The sequence below is a fragment of the Argopecten irradians genome, chromosome 10 (assembly GCF_041381155.1).
Source record: "Argopecten irradians isolate NY chromosome 10, Ai_NY, whole genome shotgun sequence".
Taxonomy (NCBI): Eukaryota; Metazoa; Mollusca; class Bivalvia; order Pectinida; family Pectinidae; genus Argopecten; species Argopecten irradians.
Genome location: NC_091143.1, coordinates 25,716,099 through 25,737,111, shown reverse-complemented (window position 1 = coordinate 25,737,111; position 21,013 = coordinate 25,716,099). Strand labels below are relative to the sequence as shown.

General features: G+C 34.8%; 1 protein-coding gene across 2 annotated transcripts in view; it reads left to right on the top strand.

Moving 5' to 3' along the window:
• The window catches only part of LOC138333491 (potassium channel subfamily K member 18-like), a 50,930-nt gene that overhangs the window by 20,425 nt on the left and 9,492 nt on the right, over positions 1-21,013 (top strand). For both annotated transcript variants that reach the window (XM_069281908.1, XM_069281907.1), the window contains exons 2-3: positions 641-1,223; positions 10,007-13,646. In XM_069281908.1, the coding sequence (XP_069138009.1) occupies positions 809-1,223; positions 10,007-10,827 (1,236 nt within the window). In that variant the 5' untranslated portion in view covers positions 641-808 and the 3' untranslated portion in view covers positions 10,828-13,646. The remainder of the gene's footprint in view (positions 1-640; positions 1,224-10,006; positions 13,647-21,013) is intronic.

The following is a 21,013-nucleotide window of genomic DNA, read 5'->3' as shown; positions in this document are numbered from 1 at the left end:
GAACATGCCATAGTTAAGAAATGGTATAGTTTCAACAATCAATACAAATTTTGTTATGAAAACACATGCGGGAAATCACTAAAATTAGAAAAACGTCCGAGTATAGTGTGTTGTATACCACTTATATTTTTATATTATTGATCTTTTTAATTTTCTCATACTCTGACACCATTAGATAACCACAGTAATTACTCATATAATTGATCAGATATTAAAACACATTTACAAAAGTATGTATTTGTTGTTGAGATGTTGAAACAGGAATGACTTAGTAATATATAACCGGTTAGTTTTCAGCTATTTCAGTACACCAGCACTATAAATCTAGTGGCTGACTATTATAAACTGTATTTATGAAAAAAAAACTCATGTACTGACGGTCATATCGCGAATGTTCATACATTAATGTTATTGATTTCAAGCTTACAATAAAGTTATGGAAGAACTTAAATGATTTTACTTTCAGGCCAATATTTGTTACTTGCCGTAAAAAAAAAGCTAGCGTATTTAGTTTTCTTTGGCATAAGTCGATACCTCGTCACATTTATGATGTTTAGCGACAATAGCTGCTCAGTGTACCTTTGTGTTCTAAAGTAAATATATATGTAAGTAACGAATATTAAAATCTATATCATTTCAGGTGGTTCATACACACAAGCTTCATCTGGTACAGGAACACACTATCGATAGAGTAATGTAGCCCAAAAGAACTTGGAGGGACATTATCCGGATTTCAACATCAGATTGTATTAACTGAATCAGAAGCATTTGTCTGTGGTTCATTTGAAGCCAAAATATCCTAAGCAAAATGGGTTTAAAAACTCGCGAAGGATGCTGCAAAAATGTGATGAAGTTCTTATTCTCCCACGTAGGACTTTGTGCGATGGTAGTGCTTTACTGTGTAGCCGGGGGATTTATCTTCGAGCATCTGGAGAAAAACAACGAACAACAGATATGTTATGACTCTAAAGAAGAATACGAACCGATGGAGAACAAAACGCTTACAAACATGCTAAATGTGATAACGGAGAATGATGGAAATCCAGATAAATCTGTGATGACAATTCAGCTCCGGGTTTTACTGGAGACGTTCCGGGATAACAGCATCGCGATTGGATATGATGGAAGTGTGTGCGCCGACTACGGGAAACCCGACGGTCCGACTTACAAGTGGTCCTGGCCGGGTGCTTTGTTCTTCTCTGTGACCGTCATCTCAACCATAGGTAAGGAAACCACGATAAACATCATCTATATCGATAGAGTTTTTATCTTATGTTCGGTATTTACAGAGTTATCTGTCCTTGGGAGAAGGTTTTGGATTTGACGTCATCAGTTTGCGAGGGTAACGTCATACCTTTCATAGAAAATGACGTGTGTTCGCGCACAAAAAACGACGTCAAAATATATACCTACCCGCAAGGCAGTTAACACTGTTGTATACCAAGACGAATGAGTTGAGGACTTAAGTATCGGACATACTATCAGACGGCTAGCACTTGGGCCGATCTGACTGTATTTGAACTCGAATTGTCCAGCTCAAATACAAAATGCGTCATTGTGAAATACCTTTAACATTAATTAGTAGTAACCTAAATGCAAAATGCAAAGTAAACTTTCTGAACATCTTTATGGAAATAATTTTACTTTGACTTCATTTTAATTACAATCATTGACTATGATAATTCAAACTTCAGATTTAATATATATTCAGGAAGAGGCATGCATATGTAAATCCAAATGACACGTCTAACGAAAATATGAAACCGCATATCGGTTTCTTTAAAGTTAGACAGACACATCAGCGTTTGTTGCTCTAGTTTTTATTTCAAAGGTGAGTAACATTACTAATTTGTGCGAAACATTAAAAATGAAAGACAATATTACTTTTCCTTGATAACTGGCTGTTGTTGTACATGTACGTTGTGTTATAGCTAGTTCTCTTTATCAACATTTATGTCAATCACTGGTTTACTGTAAACCATGTTATTTTCGCGTACATATTATTTTACGATCAAGGTTCTCACTGACAGTCTTGCTGCATTCATAAATAATTATTTGTAAAAACAAATTGAATTCGCGTTCGAGCTCTTTCATAAAGTTACGTGAAAATTTGAACCTCGCGAAAATAAATTGATTTTCAGTAGGCAAGATAAGGAAGGAAATCAAACAAATCATGAAGAAACCCCTCCCATCGGAACTACAGACGTCACAAACCGATCTTGGTTAACCAACACATAACGTACAGAACCCAAACTTACTTAAAATTGGTATCAAACCTTAGAGTCATTCTGAGTCTGTTTTAATGACAGAATATTTTATATTGATCTACTGCTATCAATCATAGTCAGATTACCTAATTCACAAAGACACAAATGCTTGACTGACTTGTTTATTTAAACTAATGTAAGAGGCTGTGTGGATAGCTAATGTGGCTGTAACATTTTTATTCCATTGTATTTTTTACTATATACGGTGTACCAACGGTAGTATTTTGCATTAAAGAATCAATATCACCTTTTTAGGTCACCTGAGACGAAGTCTCAAGTGACCTATTCTAATCACCTTTTGTCCGTCGTCATGCGTCGTGCGTCGTCCGTCGTCCGTCGTGCGTCGTCCGTCGTATGTCCGTAAACAATTTTTATTTTCGACTTCTTCTCCAAAACCGCTGAAGCAATTTCAATGAAATTTTGCACAAACCTTCTAAGGCATAAGGCCAATCAAAATTGTGAATTATATGGTCCCCACCCCCCCCCCCCCCCCCAGGGAGCTATGGGAGGGGCCAAAAGGGGTAAAATTGACTTAAATTTCAAAAATCTTCTTCTCCACTCACAGATGTGATGGAATTAAATACTCTTCATAGATAGAAAGGTCCTAAGGTCCTTTACAAAAATTGTGAATTATATGACCCTGGGGTCTCAGGTTTCCCCCTGGGGAGGGGGTTAAGTTTACAATAGTTTATATAGGGAAAACACATTTTTGAGTATTATTTGATCATTTGTAATAGTAAGTGAGTCAAATATTGTCAAAATTATCAGTATGAGATGGCCATTGAATCCTATTAACCAATTTTCCATGACTGATCCCCAGGGGCCTTAGGGGCGGGGTCAAAAGGGGTCAAATAGGCTATAATTTCAAAAATCTTCTTCTGAAATTCTGGAACTGATAGAATCACATACTCTTCATAGATGGAAAGGTCTTAAGGTGTTTTATGAAAATTGTGAATTATATGACCCTGGGCTCTCACGTTTCCCCCTGGGGAGGGGGTCAAGTTTACTATAGCTTATATAGAGAAAACACATTTATGAGCATTTTTTGCTCAATTTTCATAGGAAATGAGTCAAACTTGTTTAGAATTATTAGCCTGAGATAAAATTTTAATATTATATCTATGTTGGTCCTGGTCAACCACCTCGGGGCAGAGGTGTGGGGCCAAAAGGGGCCAAATAGGCTAAAACTTTAAAAATCTTCTTCTTAAATACTGGAAATGGTAGAATCAAATACTCTTCATAGATGGACAGGTCTTAAGGTGTTTTAAGAAAATTGTGAATTACATCACCATTGGGTCTCAGGTTTCCCCCTGGGGAGGGGGTTAAGTTTACTGTAGTTTATATAGGGAAAACACATTTTTGAGCATTATTTAGTCATTATAATAGGAAATTTATAGTCAATTGTTGTCAGAATTATCCCTATGTGATGGCCATTGAATCTTATTACCAAATTTTCCATGACTGATCCCCAGGGGCCTTAGGGGCGGGGCCAAAACGGGTCAAATAGGCTAAAACTTCAAAAATCTTCTTCTGAAATTCTGGAACTGGTAGAATCAAATACTATGCATAGATGGAAAGGTCTTAAAATCCTTTACAAAAATTGTGAATAATATTACCCTGGGGTCTCATGTTTCCCTTCTGGGGAGGGGGTCAAGTTTACTATAGTTTATATAGGAAAAACACATTTAGGAATTTTATTTGCTTAGTTTTCATAGGAAATTAGTCAATCTGGGTTAGAATTATTAGCCTGAGATAGCATTTTAACATCATATCCAAATTGGTCCTGGCTGACCCCCAGGGGCCAGAGGGGTGGGGCCAAAAGGGGTCAAAATGGATAACATTTCAAAAATCTTACTTCTGAATTCACAGATTTGATGTAACCAAATAATCTTCATAGATTAAAAAGTCAAATTTATAAAATCACTGACTGACTTCAAGGGCCTGATGGGCAAATATATAGTGTTTATATGCATGTCTTTGTTTCATTTTGTATCTGATATCAGGTGACCGCTAAGGCCCATGGGCCTCTTGTTGTTAGATATGTTTTACAGAAAAAAAACTAAATTTGACTATTCTGCATTTATCTAGCAATGAAGTCGGTGCAATGAATCTACTTCCACAATCAAATTAAAAAAAAAAAAAAAAAAAAAAAAAACCCAGGGATGTAATTTGAAACTTTTTTATGCTCATTGATATCATAGCTGGACAAGCTTTTCATAGTTAAAATAGGTTTCAATTCATGAATGAAATTATAACCCATACGGGTCCTTTCTTCCACTTGCTGATTGTCATGGCGTGATCTTTCTGACGAGGACCCATATGTCAGCATAATAAATACGGTCTGCATAGATTAGAAATACAACACAATCCAAAGTATTACTAGCATACAGAAAGGTTTCAAATTAAGATTTCAAATAAGGAGTAAACGTAAACGGCATATGACCTTAATGAATTGGTAAAATTTGTTATTTGTCATAACAAATATTTGGTGTACGAGTAAAACTATTGTTTATTTTCCGCTGCTAATTAACTAAATCTCCAATAAATACATGATATAATAATTTTCCTGAAAAAAAATCGATTTTGCGATGCTTTAAGCAATCAATATTAACCACAGGAAAACAATTTATCATCACTTTCGCTATGGTCCAACATGAACGATTGTAAAATATAAATCCGCGTGCTCTGAAAGGGATTCTGTCTTGTTACATTGATTTATCATTTACACGTTATCTAGAACAGCCCACATACTAGTTCAACCGTTGTGTTTGTATCCAAGATTATATTTTAAAGTATTACACCAGAACATAAAACTACGGGGAACTTTCGATCTTAAAACATACAATGATATTACGCAGCGTTAACCGAGACCGGCCGTATAATGTAACCACAGGCACGTTCGTTTCCGTCTGTGGCGCAATGAATCGGGCAAAATTCCGTACAAATAAAGCATTGCGTAACATTTTCCTCTGCTAAAAGTTGATTATTTGGATTCATTATAATATATTTTATTTCAGAATGAGTCGCGAATTCTTTTTGATGTAGAATATTAGTTGTTGAGTGTCCGCCGTGTGTTGCTCTGGTGATGGACCGTGAGACTAATTAAACCAAACCATATGTACGTTGCTAAGCAGAATACCGTTTTCATCATCTTATTTCTGATTGAATTTTTAGAATGTGACAGTCTCTCTTCATCTGGTATGTCGTCAATGAAATAACGTGTTGTCCCTGCCAAAACTGGAGTTCATGTTCTATTACTTTTCCAATATGTGTGATTTTGTTTTTCATTTCAAGTTACTCGAAGAGTGCATCGATACTAATTTTATCTCTTTATTAGGTGTTTGTAAGAAATTGAGTTGCGTTGTAATTTCGTATAATCTATTTAATCGCTAATGTCTCTCCCCTAAAACACTTAATATCTTATAACAGGTTTATTACTTTATTTTGATTATATTAATATTTACAAATACATATATACCAAACGTACGTTGTTTCTGGTTTTTGAATGATGTTTTTATAGGTATCATTTTCAGTTTTACTGCTGCAGACATAGCTGGTCTTAATACACTTATATACCAAATACTGTTGCAATCGATTATTTGATAATCAATACAGGAATTTCCAATGGTGGTCGGCCAGAATTTTAATTCGATAGGATTCGATAAATTTTTGAAATGCCTGACCCAATATGCCACTATCTATACCACGCGTTTCCATTTTTTATTTGAAAAGTATTCTCAACTACTTTTTCCGCAATTTTTCCACTGTCCACGAAATCTTTTGGTTTACATTATGAACATCTGAAATATTCTTTGTTACATACATGTATCTGCCTGCCTTGCTTGTTATTCCTGTTAGAGCACGTGAATTAGTTTTTCAACAACGACAAAAATGGTGAAATTCGTACAATTATGAAATGATTCTTCAAATACATGTATAACCGATATATATGAAGAGAACAACTATTTTGCAATGAAAGTATTTATTAAAATTCATGTGTTTTGATGTTTTGATTTAATTAAACCGGAAAGAAAAAATAGAATTCAAAGTATTGTCAAAAACGATAACAATTATAGGGTCCATATAGGGACTATAAAGAAAGTTTAATCAGAATCTTATATGAAGGCATTAGCATTTTATCAATTACGTTGTGCTGCAGTTTCAAGTGTAAATAATATCAAATATACACATTATTTGAATATATGAGTGATTATTTCTATTTAGTAGCAACAAATACATTTAGAAGTTTTGAATGATTATACATATAAAAAACACGAGGAGTTATATGAAATTCACAGTAGAAAAACAATAAATTAAGTCGTCTGATAGAGACGATTTAAATTGATGGTGGTGATTTGAAGAATAGGAGTAAACAAACGCATAAATTTATCGCAGATTTCAATGGCAACATAAATGAAAAATAAATAAATATATAAACAAAGCATTGGTTGCTATCAACATTTATAACTACAAGATAATTGCACAGTACTATGGAACAAAATGTGCACTCAATGATTCTTCTTTTATGTAAAACAGTTGTAACGTAGTCACATCAACGATCATGTTGTAATTTGAAATACGATATTTTACAATATATTAAGAACACAGTGCCCAAATTTGAAATGGGTTTTGTTGCAGCAAAATGTATATTTCAATATGGTATAAAAAGTCTCTAATAAATTATTCACAGACAGACAAATACAAAATAACGTATTTCATTATCACGGTCAGAAATAATGATGTCTAACAATAGCTTAATGTTAAATATACAGCGTAAAGTCTAGCTTCAAAGCTCCGATTTGTTTTTAATTGACCAGAAAATCTTTAACGCGCTCCAGTAAATGGATTTCTAAACTCAAAGTTATAACAGAACAATAGAACAGTGGAGTTATGAATATCACCAGATGTTTTGTATTATATGTTAGGACTACCCCTATAGATATAGCATAGAGAAAAACATTGAATACTAAATTCGTTCAATAGCCATTAAAACAAATCAACGCTTACGATTAATATGTGATTGTCCTTATTACAAATGTCGATATTCACTGAATGAAAATTAATGTAGATAATGTTTGCTGTGAGGGGTGCGTAAAACCATTGAAGCATTGTTGAGTTGCTATTTAACTAGATACAGGACACTGATGAAGATGATATATGTACACAAAATTGCGACCATAGGCTCGGTATCAGATTTTAACATGCAATTTACCACGGGCAAAAGTGAAGCAAACACAATATCATGGTAAACATTTGTAAATTGTCTACGATAAGATTGTCCTTTTTGTGGACAAGTAGTTCATCCCTTCTGAAAAAATCACTACATTCTCTTAAAATCATCTACCTGACAACATCGTAACAAAAAGGGGAGGCTAAAAGTAATTAGTTGAATCTCTGTTGAGTTGCTATTTAAAGACAAGGAAATCTTGGTATAACTTTACCTGAATATATTGTTGTTTGTTTTCTGTTCGATCACCTTTGTCTGAATTCCATTTACTGTCTTAACTGCCTTGAGGTTTGATTTGTATAATTGTGATTATGGAGAGCATACGTTACATTACGAAGAGGTAGATAAAAGTGTTTATTGATTAAGTAAAATTCTCTTGTATATATACCATTGCATTCCTGAAACAATCCAAGGGGTATAACTCAGACATGTACGATATATGATTTATTCTATATTTTTTTGTGTGTAAAGTATGTATTTATTATTCTTCTAGTCTTGTTTCTTAATGCCAATCATCTTATATCCAAAAATTAGTTCATATTCAGAATATCTTATATGAATATCACGAAAGGGTGTTTAATTATACTTTAATACTTTCCACATCAGTATTGAGTCTCACAGTCTACAAGTAAGAAATTGATTTTGTGCGTACGATATTAATAAACGATCACTAATCAATATCAATAACCAGCCTTTATACAAGTGAGATCGTGGGACTACAAATATATATATATATCTTTTAATTGACAGGTGGTTCGTACCGTTAAAAACTAATTGTTAACATATAATTATGGAATACGCCTAGTCTTAATGTCAGTAATTACCTATACTATATATATGAATTATTTAAAGTTCAGTTGATCTGTCATCAGTTTTTTCATCATGCATAACCCGAAAACAGCCATAAAGTACATATGATAATGATTACTTGAATGTTTAAGCAAATATTTAGAAAATGTTCATGAAAATGTTCTATTAGCTGTTATGAATTTATAGGAGTTATCGTTCTTCCTCTGGTAACGGCCATATTATGACAGCAAATTCAAAGTATAGGGAAATGAAGGTCCCTTATATATTTTTACGCTCGAGTATATCCAACCAAAAATGACCACCATTTGATAAGTCATCATTCATATGTGTGACGTCATAAGTGTACTCCTAAAACGAGGGACACCATTGTGTTAAAGAAATACCCGTACCTACATTGGAATGTAAATAACATATGTGATATTATCATCTTACTGTAGACGTGCCCATGTATAGCTGACATTGTCAGATGTACCGTGCAGTCTAATTACTGCTTCATCATCTCCACAGTTTAACAATATATCAATATGGTTCTCAATCATAATGAGGGCATTGTCAATCCTTTGATGCAACACTGACATTAATATTTGACATTAACGTTATATGTGCCTTAACTAGGCGAAAGTTTGACATGCTATTTTTTCTTCAGTAATCTTTTCAAAACCAAAAGATTTGATGAATAAAGCTGTTTTGAAAAATATTCCAAGGCACACAAAAACCTGAATGATGCCTTATAAATAATGAATTTTGGCAGCACTGTCAAAATTTATTTTGAGCTTGTCTGTGTACAATTAAAACCAATAAGTTTGGCGGTGAATAACATATGAAAATCTCTTCTGGGTTCGTCTGTATGATGATTACGACATAACAAACTTTAAATTTTATGTAAATGTATTTATTAAAACAATTGAAATGGTCGCTTTTTCAGATTTCTACCATTTTTGAAAGAAATCATTACACAATAGGCTTTTAAAATATGCCATATTACTGCTCAAAATTATGCCGAATTTAATTGATGGTATGTTGATGAAGTCATAATGAACATACAATCAACACACCATTCGTGAAATTGCACAGTATTTTGAAGAACACTTTGACGATTTCTGGTTTAAACATTTACTGGTAAAGTATTTCCGAGCAAAATAGATTCAAGAATGTAAAAGTTTCTGAGGTTTACTAGATGATGATATTTCCTGTCCATGGGAAATAAGATAATACTAATATCATTTTAGAGAGCAACCAACTAAATAATTTTAAAATTGTTAAAGTTTTGTACTGTATTATTAAAACAAAGGAATATTAGTTAGCTATTGTGTTCTATAATTAAAGTCTAGGTTCTCATATAACACCAAATAGAAACAAAAGTTTGGGTCCTTCTGCTCAAACTCCAACCAGGGTAGCTTTATTGAAATCAGGCGCATTTTGCACTAAAAAATCCTGAAATTCTAATGCTTTTACCTATTCATTATCAAAGTTGATATTTTGAACCTAAATCGCAATATGAATTTCCAAATTCATATCATGGTTATCTAGGAATAATTACCTGTCAGAAAACATTTTTACTTTCGAAATTCATAATTAGCCAGCCAATCAGCGGCCGGGTTAAAATTCTATCCTGGGCTCAATCTTGTATACACAGGGGCCATTTCGAAGGTCTTTTTTTAATTTAGTTGGTTGATCCCTTTTAATCTCTTTTGTATTTTAGGTTACGGACACATCGCGCCGAAGACTTTCTGGGGCAGACTGGTGTGTATAGCTTATGCCGTGTTGGGTATCCCGCTCATGTTATTATGCCTGGCTAACATTGGGGACGTTTTAGCAGACATCTTCCGGTTCATCTACGCTAAGATATGTTGCTGTGGATGCTGCAGACGCAAGGACAAGACAAAGGTCGTACAGATCAAGCCCATTGCCAAAGAACCAGAAGGCGCATGGCGCAGCGACAAAACCAACATGGTTATCCCGAAGGCCCCACCAATGCAGCACGAATTCAGTAAGATACCTCCGAAAACACCTGATAGCATGAAAGGAATGAACGGCCGACCGGATGACATCAAACCCATGCGAATAATCCCAATGGATGTCAAGTCCTACAAGACCCAACATGAGCCTAAAAGACCATTACCAGTACGAGATGATCCCTCTCTTGACGACGACAGCGATGATGAAGATGACGATTTCGACGAGAAGAAAATCACTGTACCTCTTACTGTTACCATGGTGGTGATTGCAGGATACATCTTCGGTGGAGCCGTCCTGTTTGGGTTGTGGGAAAGCTGGGACTGGCTTCAATCTGCTTACTTCTGTTTCATTACGCTCAGTACCATCGGCTTTGGTGATGTAGTTCCGGGGACAGATTTCGACAACCCCCAGGCGCAGGCGCAGCTCGTTCTTGGTGCCATCTACGTTCTGTTTGGAATGGCCATTCTATCAATGTGTTTCTCCCTAATGCAGGATGAAATAATCGCCAAATGTAAATGGGTTGGACAGAAATTGGGCATCTTAGATAAAAATGACGACGAATAGCAGCATATATACACAAAAGTGTTAGCACTATTCATCATAAATTAATATATTTTCATAAAATATTTCGTCTTGTGCTAGTTGATAGCTTTAAAACCTCTGTGTTGTTGTAATCAATTAGGTTTCATACCCACCTCTTATAAAATAATATACAAAAACAAAGAAAAAAATCACAAGATTTGTTAGGGAAATAGAAAACTCAAAAATACATTATACATAAATAAAAAATATTTTTGTGTAGATATGTGTCAAAATTATAGAAACCATTCCCTTTGTTTACACGCCATTAACATCATATTATCACAAGTTCTTCTTTTTATATGTCTCAAAAATTGCTATGTCAAAATTTTAACAAGTACCAAACATGTTTTGTCAAAATTTAAATATAATAAGGTATACCCTTTCATACCTTTACGTTTTTTTTATATTGTGAATATTTGCTTTAAAGTGGAATGTACAGTATACTAATGGATGTTTCATAAATTTGTCAAGTTTCGTCAGACAATTAATTCACCTTGTTCAATTACAAGACAACATCAATAAAGTGCCCAAAATAATCTGTGTACATTAACAACATTATGTGACTGTAGAGTATCGATATTGCTATCATTAAGGATCATAATCAGTATATCTGTTGGCTGTTTTTAATACAAACGAATAATTATTTATAATGGTATTATTTCAAAGGTGTTATCTTATATTAACAATGCCCAAGTAGAAAAAAAAACGTAGAAAACTATAAGGTTTTGAATAAATAAACGTAAGTCGTAAACAAATCTTGCTTAAATCGTTTGCTGAGCTTACAGTATTATCACGATTTGATGTGAACATTTTGATACCATTTTACAAATATCCGTCCATGCAACACATAGGTTAGATGATCTAACCAATGTTATACGATATAAATCGTCCCATTTTATTCCCATCTAACAATCTCTGTAAATTATAGAATAAAAGTTGACAACACTAACGTCACTCACTCTAGGACCCTCATCACTTTTTAAAGTAGTGGTACAAACACCTTTGCCTGTAGCTTTGGTTTATTACAACACAAAACGATTTTATTTCCTTACATTCTTTTAAAAATGATATTGTTTCAGTTTTTATAAAATGTCCTTGTTTTAAATCAATCCACTGCAGTACCTGAAAAGTGTGAAAATGACAATAATTGATGAATGAATGATTTAAAAAGACATTTTTGATGACGGAGAAGAAGCAATCTGCTTTCAACAACAAATAGAAAGTCAAGACTGCGGGAGAACAATGAGATGAAGAGTCGAAACACGTATAATGTTATCAAACAGACAAGCAATGGGTATAAAGGAAATAAGTACTTTTCTTTAACACGTAAAAAATCCAGAACAGTTAAGCGAGCCCTGAGCCTGTTTCAGTATATTTTCTACAGATGGTGGTGGGATACCTGTCTACAGATGGTGATGTGGTTCCTGTCAACAAATGGTGGTGTGGTACCTACCTACAGATGGTGGTGTGGTACCAGTCTACAGGTGGTGGTGTGATACCTGTCTACAGATGGTGGTGTGATACCTACCTACAGATGGTGATGTGGTACCTGTCAACAAATGGTGGTGTGGTACCAGTCTACAGATGGTGGTGTGGTACCTATCAACAGATGGTGGTGTGGTACCTACCTACAGATGGTGGTGTGGTACCAGTCTACAGATGGTGGTGAGTTCCTGTCTGCAGATGGTGGTGTGGTACCTACATACAGATGGTGCTGTGGTACCAGTCTACAGATGGTGGTGTGGTACCTGTCTACAGATGGTGGTGTGATACCTGTCTCTAGATGGTGGTGTAGTTCCTACCAAAAGATGGTGGTGGGATACCTGTCTACAGATGGTGATGTGTTACCTGTCAACAAATGGTGGTGTGGTACCTACCTACAGATGGTGGTGTGGTATCAGTCTACAGATGGTGGTGTGGTACCTGTTTACTACAGATGGTGGTGTGATACCTGTCTCTAGATGGTGGTGTAGTTCCTACCAAAAGATGGTGGTGGGATACCTGTCTACAGATGATGATGTGTTACCTGTCAACAAATGGTGGTGTGGTATATACCTACAGATGGTGGTGTGGTACCAGTCTACAGATGGTGGTGTGGTACCTGTTTACAGATGGTGGTGTGATACCTGTCTCTAGATGGTGGTGTAGTTCCTACCAACAGATGGTGGTGGGATACCTGTCTACAGATGGTGATGTGGTACCTGTCAACAAATGGTGGTGTGGTACCTACCTACAGATGGTGGTGTGGTACCTGTCTACAGATGGTGGTGTGATACCTGTCTCTAGATGGTGGTGTGGTACCTGTCTACAGATGGTGGTGTGGTACCTGTCTACAGATGGTGGTTTGGTACCTGTCTACAGATTGTTGTGTGGTAACTATCTACAGATTGTGGTGTGATACCTGTCTACAAATGATGGTTTGATACCTGTTTACAGATGGTGGTGTGGTACCTTTCTACAGATGGTGGTGAGGTGCCTGTCTACAGATGGTGGTGTGGTACCTGTCTACAAATGGTGGTGTGGTACCTGTCTACAGATTGTGGTGTGGTAACTGTCTACAGATGGTGGTGTGGGTACTGTCTACAAATGACAGTGGTTTGTGATACCTGTTTACAGATGGTATGCTGTACCTGTCTACGGATGCAGGTGTGGTACTGGTCTACATATGATGGTGTGCTACCTATATACAGATGTTGATGCGATACCTGTCTACAGATGATGGTGTGATATGTTGGACGAATTTGAACATTGATTTGGCGGATCCAGTCTGGCTACCTGACTTGAACCGCTAACAGTTACAGGTATGTATACGACATCATTTGGATTATTTTATATTCCTTTGAGTTGACAAAATAAACAATAACTGAACAGTTCAGTTTTCTTTGCTAAACATTTCATCAAACGAGTTCAATAATTTAATATGCCACGAGCCTTTAGGTGAGCGGTATATCATATTTTTGAACTCGTTTGATAAATTTCATACCACATAGTCACGAGTGTAAGATTCTAATTATCATGTAACTTTTACTAATAGAAATATAAGCGAAACTTTAAATTTCGTCTCTATATAAAACAGTAGAAATCCGGCTCGGATATGACGTTTCCGAGCCGGATATATATATCATCGTATATATATGTATGTATGTATGTATATGTACGTATATATTATCACGTTATCACATGTCGTTCCATAGGGGTCTTACGATATTAATGACAAGGCTGGACGGGCCAGTTATGTGATAAATACATATAGTTTTGAAGTTTTGAACTATACGTTAATATTTACAGTCAGTGGTGAATTGATAGTATATTTCCGTTGATTTCATCCAAAGGCTACTCAACTTTATTTCTCGATAGATTGAGTATGTCACGTGCAATTTGGAGCCGCGCGGATGAATTTATGGTGGTCCAAATCAGAAACTTTTGGTGTTTTCAGTACCGAACGTACGTTCGATGAACATGTAAGCTTACATGTATCAAAATAGGTTTGAACAAATATACATGTACGTGTGTAAATACAAATGTAGAAAAGTTACATTGTTTATGTTACTACCGTACCTCTTTGAGCAATGCTTCCGTGCGTATGATAAATAAACAATGTTGTACAATGTACAGTTTTGCACATTCCGATGACGTCGCAATGTTTACATGTTGTGTGTCGGCGAGTCTGGGTTGTTCGCTACAACATGTAGCCTAGATCTACATCCTATTTGTATTTTTAACATCTTTGGTTGTACGCGAATGGATAAGATATGTAAGGACATCATCAGTCTTTGAGTTGGATAAGTTTAACCAAAACGACCTAGCACGACAATGCATTTTTGTTCATCTCGGGGACAGACAAGTCCTGTACGTTATCTACTGTGAATCGGCGAGAGTAGGCCTTACAATGTACGTTTGGGTGTTTCGAAATATCAATGAAACGGAATCCTACAATTGTAGCTTTACAATACTTGTAATAGATATCTCTAATATTTATTGAAGTGTTTGAAACAACAATATAAATATAAGCTAACATTTTGAGAGCGGTAAACGTTTACAGTAGTGGGCCTACCTGTGTTTGTACATGTTCCTCGAAACGACGTCCGATACATTTGAATCTCCAAAATCCGGAAATAATGACATGGAACTATGTAAACATCCGTATTTTCAAGAAATTTCAAACGTGAACTGATTAAGTAGAACTCAAGTGATCACAAAATTGAAGAAACTCTCTGTTTGTCACACCTCCTTGACACAGGCGGTTTGAATCGGACGCCGCGTCACAACTACGTTAAATATCCTGCCACGTTATAAATTGTGTAAGCGTGTGTAATCATACGAAGCAAAAGATTAAAACCAAACTGCTTTGCATCATGGTGTTTTTAACAACAGGTAAATAAAACGATTTATAGTTTCATACCGGGAAAACCCCAGATATATGCTTCATCAGACGGAACTCATTTTATTTGTATGTTCATTGATAAATTGGCGGGAATTTCCGCCACTTCGAGTGGCTGTTCCAAATGCCTGTCGGAACCAAACGATATAATTCAATTTTAGTCTTATAAATGCTACTAACACTAATAAGGGTAAATTTTGAGCTATGAAAATAATAGTTAAGACTGTAAATATAAGGATTAAAGTCTCTTTCTGGTGGTTCTATCGAAGGATAAAATTGAGTAGGGTATCGATATTTGTTTCATGGACCGCTTCGCGGTCCATTCCAAATATCGATACCCTACTCAACTTTATCCTTCGATAGAACCACCAGAAAGAGACTTTAATCCTTAAATAATATATATTATGCGTTGTATATTGGGGAGGGCGAAGATTTGCAATGTATGTATTCTGTGTATGTAGTGTTAATAGATTAGGCTCTTGTCATACTAAGCGTATGAATTTATCAGATCGTCTAGCAGAAATCTAGGGAAGCGTTTGCTCATAAATAAAGGTGTGAAAGATGTTTACAATTTAACAGTGAATCAAAGTTGAAATCAGAAGTACACGATTCTCTTACTGAATCACGTCATATGAACAGACGCCTGATCGCATTTTGGTTGGGCGATAGTGTTACATGTTATATTAGAGACACACCGGGACCAGTCGGAACTACTGAACTGACGGGTGAATATTTCTACTGATCCAACAGTTTCTCTTTCTGCCGTCTGGTATACGATGTGGAGATCCAAAGAACCTTACGATATTCATCTACTGGAAACCACTCTATTTTCGCGCAATACATATGTTCGCGTAATTTTGCGAGAGTTTTAACTGTCTGAATTAGGGCTATTGGACTTGACTATGTCAGTTACATGTATATATGGGTATACGCAGAATACATGAAACTTTTAGCACACCATATCTCTATAATCAAGTAAAGACACAATGTTGTTGTCAAAATATGATTATATACTCCAACTTAATTCTAAACTTAATCAAAATCAAATTCCAAAAATGTAGGAAATTGTAAGACACCACTCTATGCTTTGGTCTAAAATGTCAATAATTATTCTTTCATGTCATCAATTTATGTGTATTTACTTAAACAAATTAATGATAACACCATATACTAAAATCGCATACTTAATCTTGAGCCGAATATCTGTCAACCTTTACGAGGTAGACATTTTGTTTCCATAAGAATAGTTCGTATAAGGCCATTTAGGGTAAATTGCGTGAAAAAAATATAACAAATAACAATAATCCTATTCGCTAAACGAATAACGATGACAACATTGATATATTTATAGGGTTGATATTTTGCAAAACACGAATATAACGCTCCATACATTTTCAACACACAATCGTAACCTGTGGCACCTGTCATTTTGACGATTAGCTTTTGTCCTGAATGCATGTGATTGTTTACTTAATATATGCACGAGAAGCATATACTTATAAATCAATTGTCATGTTACAATATTCCTCACCATTAAAATCCGTTGGGCCAAACAAAAGTTTAATATGAATAAATGTTACACGACAAATAAACATATTGCTCCGTCGTGACTTATAATTTGTATTGACAAAAACGGAAAGATGGTAAGATGAAAGTGAAAGTAAAAAGCATGCCGACGGCAGACACGTAATTGTGGGTGCGGGCGTGTATTAATTGCAAGGTATTTACATTATTTGTTATCGAAAAATGTGTTTCTTTGATATGGTAAAGAATTTGCTCGAGATTGGCATAGTTCGTGTTGTATGAAGTTTTTTCTTCCAGCCATAATTTCCGTTCAACACTGCTTGTGTGTTCGGCAAATGTGTCAGAAAGCCAAACTAACATAGGCAAAAATGTAAACAAAACTCGGTAAATGCATGAAATCATATTAACACTGTTCTTATATATGTGTGTTTTTGTCTACAAGTATGCATTATTATGATGAATTTCCAACAGTTCTTAACACCAACAAAAGATTTTTGTTGTTACAAAGTTACTTTTTTCATAATTGTCGAGTTGTAATGCTTATGTATGCATTTTTAACAAAGTGAGGGAAATATTACAGCATTCCGCGCAGCCATTAGCTTGTTTGATAAATAACGTTTCATAATCTCAAAAATGGTGACAGTGTCGTGCAGTGCCGTAAAAACTTATTCGACAATATAACAAATACGTGAAATATTGTGAAAATGTGGCTAATCGTATTACAATTTTATTGTGTATAATTACAAATGTCATAATATTCACTTTTCTTAACCCTGTATTTGTATGATCATCATTGTCAGCTTATCTTATGTGAGAAAGCAACTGAATCCATAACTGGGCTTTTGTTTTGTTGTTGTTTTTTTATCACATTACGTCATCGTGATGAAAACATCATCAGATCGTATTTCATTCATTTACTGTAACATTGTCACTAATTCTAACAGTGAGCACGTTTTTATTTTACTGAATAGAATTTCTAATTATTGTTCTTTATGAACAGACTCCGACCTATTACCAACACAATCAGCGTCAGACTTGACGTATAGAATAGTTTATGAGTGTTCATTTCAATTGAGATGTTTTATGCATTGAGTCTCGTGCCAGTTTTAACATGATAATCGATGAATGTATCTTTCAAATCTCCTAAATCAAACACTAAAATTACAGTATATAAAACCTAGCGTTTTTCTTTATAGTGATATGGACAGAATTAAAACCGATCGACTGATTGATCATCTGGGCGCAAAATTTAAACGGGAAGAAACAAGGGCAAATATTTATCGTATGATAAAAAGAATATGTCATTCGGTCCATCATATTCGATTTAGAATGCTCCTTTCGAATTTTTCATTTTTTACTCGCCAAAGTTCTCGCAAAAATGTCAAAATCTAGACTCGAATGATAAATCTAATATAAAGAGAAACTCATGACAGATTTTTTGGATAATTTTCCTCTATAGAATTCACTAAAACATTTTAGATGAATGATCTTATATAAAAGAGATTGCAGCTCAGACAAAACCACTACACACTTAGAACATTCTTTAGTGGTGATTATACCAGTCTGGAATACTACCCAGGGAAACATGGATCACATCAGTACCAAGGACATATTTCTGTGTTTATATGAATAATTCAAGTCGTACTCTAGTCTTCCACTCGTCACGAGTCATGGTTTTCACTTTCGTTCTGCTTCATTACAATGACATAGAATTACATGTAAAACAAAGCAATGAAAATGCATAATAAAGAGTAAGTTAGTTTTTTCTCTGTCTACAAAGAAATCAAAGAAATACATGTAGCGAAAAAAACCTTAAGTAAACAGGAAAACAAAGAAATATATAAATTTGCGACAATGAAAAGATCGGTGATATCAAACACGATACGTTTCCGAAATATGTATTATTAATTTATCCTACACGAAGTTCTAGTAAGAATTTCAAAAGAAAATCTCGCGAATGTTTGTTTAGTTCCCTTGGTTAAAATTTACGAATTTCGACCATCTAAAATCCCCGATTGAATAGTCGTAACCAGATCGACATCTTTTATCTTTGACAACATCATAAAAATATATGTTTCACTCTAAGTAAGCTTTAAAACCTAAAATGGTTAAATGTGTGGTCAAAATTGATTAGGTCAGTTGATTATCGTTATCAAGAAAAATGTCAACTTTTTCAAAAATTTATTGGATGGTACTTAACTAACGGAAAATGTCGATGTTAGGTAATTTGCCACCAAACCTTCACATAATATATTGACAACGATCATATTCAATGCACTAATATTCTATATATAGCTTAGATGAATATGATCTGAATTAATCCAAAAGTCGATTAAATCCGGATGGGTTCGATCATTTTTTCCGGCGAAAAGTAACTAAAATAATTCGTTTACCGGAAGAAAAGGAAGATACTGACTAGTTGTAATCAGATCGGGTCACGTGACCGGAAATTCATTGATCTGATTTGCTGATAAATAAATAAGGGTTGAAACAAGGGAGGAAAACAAGTGTTACTGAAGTATAGCGCGTGCTGTGTTATCAATTAGATTTACACCTTCCCGGAAACATACCTAGTACAACGTATTTCTATCCGGGGTTTAAAGAGACAAAATGCACCACAGGTTCACTGTTTTACTAGAAAGTTATTGGTTTCTAACGGAGAGGGGTAAAAATTTGTTGGGGAAAATGCTAAAGCATATCATATAAAATTATTTGAAATAAATACCAATCGTATTATCATATTTTCTCACACAAATGTGTATTTAATATTTGATTTTTATGCATATTAAATGTGCATGTCATCTGCTATATAGTTAAATGTAGAGGTATCTTTATATGGTGTTTGTGTACATTGCTGCTGTTTCCTCCCCTTTTGTGTCGGTCCTTTTGATGTTCCATGTGTGGCTTTACGTGCCCTAACCACTGTAAGTACTTGCTGTCATTAGTCTGTAGGCCGATGGCTAGGATTGTACCTATGAAGAACAAAAGAATAGGTAAAACAAGTTTGATATGAAAAAAAAAATCAATAATAGATATCTCATTGTCTCCACAATCAATGTTCGTCCATTTTGTTTTTGCTTTTATTAACTCAGTGCTTTATATAAAAACAATATCGATATCCCGTCCTTTGAGTACTTTCAATCAAATGTCTGTGTGGTTTATTGTATATGATGTAGGTTTAACTACAACCAATACCATCATATTGAAACCATAGAGTATAATTGTAGACGACATGGCGTCTGTATAGAATTGTAAACTGTTGTACTTGTCAACAAAATATCTGCGGTAACTTAGCGATTTCTGACATAGTGACTCATTTGAACCAATTGCATGTCTTGATTTAGATTCATATGACTCAATTGTACATATGCTTGAATCATTTTCGCGATTATTTGCGATTTATTTACGAAATGAAATCGCACGCTATAACAAATTCGGTTGCACTAATTATTACATCAAGGAAGTCTTCTGCTTCTGTCTGTAAATTTAGGTTTTGCATCTGGACCCGAAATGAAGAGAAAAGGTGTAAAAGTTGCCATGCATAGTACAAATAAACTAAGAAACAACTCGAGGAATAGAACAGAAAAGAAAGGAGAGCAAACTTTGGTTATTACGTAAAATTGCAGGCGATATATGATATAACAGGGACAGCAACAGAGAGGTGGGGACAAGGATCATCAGAGAAACGACTTTCTTAGCGGGTCAAGGGTGTGTCATTAAAATGATATTGTTATACCATGAGGCAGTTCCTGCATATACAATAACATTGCACTCATCTCTTAACAATTTGCCAACAAATAAAAACAAACAAAAATTCAAAAAGAAAGAAAAAAATAGTAAAGCTTTTCTAAGCCCTCCACCTCTGAGTTGCGAGTTTGAATCCCACTTGGAGCAATTTCCAGGCACTGACCGTAGGTCGGTGGTTTTTCTCCGGGTACTCCGGCTTTCCTTCACCACCTAAACCCGTCCTTCATTAGTCGTGGCTGTTAATAAAACATTAAAAATCAAACTTATATAATTCTGTTCTGTAGAGAACGTTCCCAAACTAAACACATGTAAATAATTGTTTCCCTATGGAAATACCAGTACAACTTACCACGTTCAAGAATAGTGTTTTAAATTTATGTTGAGAGGGATAACGGAAATGGATTTAGGTAAGTATATCATGCTCAAAACTAAATAGATGTAATGCAACAGAAACCGTTTATTTGTCCATCAATATATGATATTCATAATCAGTTTTTATCAAGTGTATGCATATTG